Source organism: Sus scrofa, chromosome 8, assembly GCF_000003025.6.
Source record: "Sus scrofa isolate TJ Tabasco breed Duroc chromosome 8, Sscrofa11.1, whole genome shotgun sequence".
NCBI lineage: Eukaryota > Metazoa > Chordata > Mammalia > Artiodactyla > Suidae > Sus > Sus scrofa.
In genome coordinates, this window is record NC_010450.4 from 76,277,316 (window position 1) to 76,282,308 (window position 4,993).

The following is a 4,993-nucleotide window of genomic DNA, read 5'->3' on the forward strand; positions in this document are numbered from 1 at the left end:
AAAACTAGAAGGTGGAGGCAAGCTCACCTGGGGCCCTGTGACTGTTCTCACAGTACTGTTTGGCTTAAGAAGAGCTCTGCTTTCAGTATACGTTTAAGGTGGGATTCTTCTGTTTGAAGTAGAATTTCATTAAATCTCTTAATTTTATAGATTTTCTTTTTTTTTTTTTTTTTTTAGGGCCTCACCCACAGCATATGGAAGTTCCCAGGCTAGGAGTCCAATCACAGCTGCACCCGCCAGCCTACACCACAGCCACAGCAACACCAGCTCTGAGCCTTGTGTTTGACCTACACCGCAGTTCATGGCAATGCTGGATCCTTAACCCACTGAGCGAGGCCAGGGATCAAACCAGCATCCTCATGGATCCTAGTCAGATTCGTTTATGCTGAACCACAACGGGAACTGCAGTCTAGCTCTTTTTCTGCATTATATCTTCTTAGTAATTTCTTTATTCCTATGCATTTTGTCAAATATCTCTGACCTCTGTGCATTCAGCTAATGTGTCAAATTGATAAAAAGTCACTAGATTTTTAAGCATTTAGATAGAATCATATTTTGACTTTTTAAAATTCATAATGGACTCACTTGATTTGATTTTGATCGAAGCCTTTTCTACCAGACTCCTATAAAGGAGACACTGTCTCCAATGTGCTATTAAAAGTCGGACCTTGTGACTGCTGTCTGACTATGTTTTTTCTTTTAGAAGAAGTCAAAGGGGGCAAGTCTGTGTCTTCGTGTAAAAAATAGCCTCCAAAGAGCTACCCGGCATCATTTTTAGTTCTTTAATTTTGGTATGCCCACATTTTCAAAACAGATTAAATTTGTCTGATTTATTTCAGCAGTATATATTACAAAGCACTCAAAGGCAAGCGAGAATTCCAAAGCTCAGAGCAGAGCCAGAGAGCTTGGTACAGAGACGCCCTTTAGGAGGTAAGCATTTCTCCTGGAAGCTTTAGTTACTGTATTTTCAGAAACGTGTTCCCATTATTTTCATTCGTTTTAAAAGCATAACTAATTGGTATAATTTTTGGATATTCAGTTGACATATCATCATTAAAATTGCTTTTTTTTTTTTTCAAACGCTTCAAGAAACAGAAGCTACACTGTCAAGTCCTAGAAGAGTTCTGCCTTTTTCTCCTCCATCCTCAAGAGACTTGGAAATTAATGGGTAATATTTTGCATGAAATTACTAGACGCTTTTCTTCTTATCTCTGAGGCCTTCTGTGGAGAATTACTAGCAGGGTTGAATGCGTGCATGGATAAAATGGATCATCTTAAAGGATTGAAGTTCCAAAAATACATCAGCAGGACTGGACAGGTTTGCCATAATGAGATTTCTATTTTAGCCTGACTTCTGGAACTCCGAATAAACTATAAACTGAGCTACACAAGGTCCCAGGGAGGAAGTTTCTCTTCTAAAATATTCTAGCGGCAGATACCATTTTTCTTATTCAAATCTTTTGAAGAATATTTACTCATCCATTTCCTGAGGGATAAGACTGTTAGACACTTACCAACTTTGAATATATGAAGTGGGATAGAACGTGGCAATCCGTATCATACTAAAAAAATAAATTGTATTAAAGAAAAGACCCAGAAGGAGAAGAAATCTCAACATAAGCACATGAGATGGCAGAAGCTCCTGTGGATACCTCAACCCTGCCCATAACTGTGAAGAAAAAGAAAAGTCTATCCATTGAAGAAAAGATTGACATCATAAACGCAGTAGAAAGTGGCAAGAAAAAAGCAGAAATCGCAGCTGAATATGGAATAAAGAAAAATTCCCTGTCTTCTATTATGAAAAATAAAGACAAAGTTCTAGAAGCCTTTGAATCTCTGAGATTTGATCCAAAGAGAAAACGACTGAGGACTGCCTTTTACACGGATCTGGAGGAGGCCCTAATGAGGTGGTATCGAATTGCTCAGTGTCTGAACGTGCCCGTTAATGGTCCAATGCTGCGTCTAAAAGCGAATGATTTTGCCCAGAAACTGGGACATAATGATTTCAAGTGCAGTAATGGTTGGCTGGATCGCTTTAAATCCAGGTATGGCTTAGTATTCAGAGCTCAACCTGTAGAAGCCACAGGTGTCGCAGTAGACCCTTCAACTGTCTGGCAGCAAAACATACTTCCTTACTATTTAAATGATTATCATCCCAAGAATGTTTTTAATGTCAAAGAGACTGGGCTGCTTTATCGAATGCTACCGACAAATACGTTTGCATTTAAAGGAGAAACGTGCTCAGTTGGAAAGTTATGCAAAGACAGAATAACTCTGGTGGTGGGGGCAAACATGGACGGCTCAGAGAAACTTCCTTTGCTTGTCATTGGAAAAAACAGGAACCCACATTGTTTCAAAGGCATAAAATCACTGCCTGTGTGTTATGAAGCTAACAAAATGGCATGCATGACCTCTGATGTATTTGAACAATGGATGCAGAAGCTGGATGAGAAATTTCAAGCCCAGCAAAGAAGAGTGGTGATTTTTGTTGAGTCTTTTCCTGCACATCCAGAGGTAAAAAACCTCAAGTCCATTGAGTTAGCGTTCTTTCCATCATGTTTATCTCCCAAATTTGTAGCTATGAAACAAGGTGTTATTAAAAGCCTTAAAATCAAATATCGGCATTGTCTTATTAAGAAATTTTTAAGCTCCGTTGAAGGCAGCAAAGAATTTACATTTTCCCTGTTCGATGCCATTGATACATTACATGTCTGTTGGAGGGCTGTGACCCAAGAGACTATTGTTAAGAGCTATGAGGAGGCAGGATTTAAATCTCAAAAGGAAGAAAGTGACGAGACAAATGTTGAGACAGACACTGGTCTGGATTTGGTTGCTCATGCCCAGGCAGCAGGAGTGGAATTTCCCGAAGGCTTGTCTATAGAAGAGTACGCTGCCCTGGACGACGATTTAGAGACATGTGAAGCAGGACCAAGTGGTGATGCTGTATGGACCAAGGAAAGTGAATCAGATGAAACTGGATTTTATGCTTCTGATGAAGAGGATGACGGTGATTCTCTGGGAACTGAACTCCCTTTGCCGTCAAAAAATGAGGCAAGAACCGCTTTAGATACTCTGAAACGTTTTCTTAGACGTCAAGATATAAATGATGGGCTTCATAATTCTTTAGCAGACCTTGAAATTTTTATCAACTCTTCAGTATCTAAGTAATCATTTACTGAACAACATCTGAAGATAATAGTTTTTTCTAATGTATTTTACTAAAAAGGTATGTAAAGGGGAAATACCACTTAAACATAAAAAACAAAAAAACTAATCATCTTTGGTTTAATTGCAGATGTTTTTAGTCTGAAGAGGAAAGTTCCCTAGGTAGATTAAATAATGAGTAAGTAAGTGAAAAATATAAATTTCAATTTAGCAAGGCTTTGGGGAGTAGAAAATGAAATAGAGTCCTTGTACTTGAAACATATGGCATAAATGTCAAAAATAAAAAGTACTCTCCAGCCATTTGATTCATACAGGTTGAATTGGTGATTGCTATTTTCTGTTTTTTAAGTTAAGATCATGTTCTAAGATAGTTTATCTACCTCATCTAAGAAACAAAATATCTATTGCTTAGACATTTATTTTTATAAACATACTCAAACTAGACTCTTAAGTATCAAGTGTTAATTTTAAATTATTTTTCTTATAACTAATCATCATAATAAAAACTATGAAAAACTGCTGAAAATAAAATCTTATCCAGTTATATACCAGGATTGAAAATGTATATCTAACTTTCCAGTTATTTCTGTAAAAGGTCGAATGAAAGACTAGGACCTTATCAGATTTTTAAAATCATTTCTAACCAGAAGATGATGTAGACTCTTCCTAAATATTTGTATTTATATGTGTGTGTTTAAAAAGTATATTATTGCAACATGTATTAAACTCATGATATTTTTATTTTAATAAGATTAATCTTAAAAAGTAAATATGGGAGATCCTATTGTAGCTCAGTGGAAACAAACTCAACTAGTATCCACGAAGATTCAGCTTCGGTCCCTTGCTTCACTCAGTGGGTTAAGGATCTGGCATTGCCATGAGTTGTGGTGTAGGTCGCAGATGAGGCTGGGATCTGAGTTGCTGTGGCTGTGGCGGAGGCCAGGGGCCACAGTTCTGGTTCAACCCCTAGTCTGGGAACTTCCATATGCCACAGGTGTGGCCATAAAAAGCAAACCAAAAAAAAAAAAAAGAAAAAAAGTAACTATGAAGATACATATGCAGTTACTAAAAAAGAAAATTTGTAGTTCTCAGTTTTCTGATTTTAATAGCTGAAACTTTTAATCTATAATATTGAACTATTTTTTATTTTACTGAATTTTATTTTCAGGAAAAACTGTTCTTTCAGCATATTTTGATGTATTTACTTTTTGTCGAATTCAGTGAGTAATGTTTTGGATTAAATTTCTGTTTGAGGAAGTTTTGTCTTCAGAATGTTTTAAAATATTGTATGAGATTATTTACACTCTATCCATAAAATAGTCTTTAACCAGTAGAAAAATATAACAGTGTGTCAGCCTTTTCTGTTGTTAAATTTTAAATACCATGTTTATTTAATTTACTACATCTAATTTAGTGTCCCCTTTGGAAAGTATTTTGAAAAATATACAACACATTGTACAGATTATTTTTATTCTGAGCTATTATTAATCTGCCAACACAAGACATATTTGGAAGGAAATATTTATGGAAAGCATTTATATTTTCCACTGTCGATTTACTTTGCTTTTGAAATTTAGTAATAGTAAGCCTTAAAATGTATTAATATTAAGAAAGTTTATTTTAGAGTGAAATATGGATTATTTAATTAAAAGCATGTTTTAATGATTTGATTTAAAATTTTAATGTGATAGAACCATGGACCTAAATCATGGACCTTGATCTCTCTTAAGAGCCCCACCTGGAGTTCCCGTTGTGGCTCAGTGGTTAATGAACCCAACCAGTATCCAAGAGGACGCAGATTCAATCCCTGGCCTTGCTCAGTGGATTA

General features: G+C 36.1%; 1 protein-coding gene across 1 annotated transcript; it reads left to right on the forward strand.

The window, feature by feature from the left end:
- On the forward strand, positions 2,082–4,176 carry TIGD4 (tigger transposable element-derived protein 4; the record flags this gene model as incomplete). Its single annotated transcript, NM_214164.1, is given in 1 exon segment — positions 2,082–4,176. A coding segment is annotated over 1 exon segment (969 nt).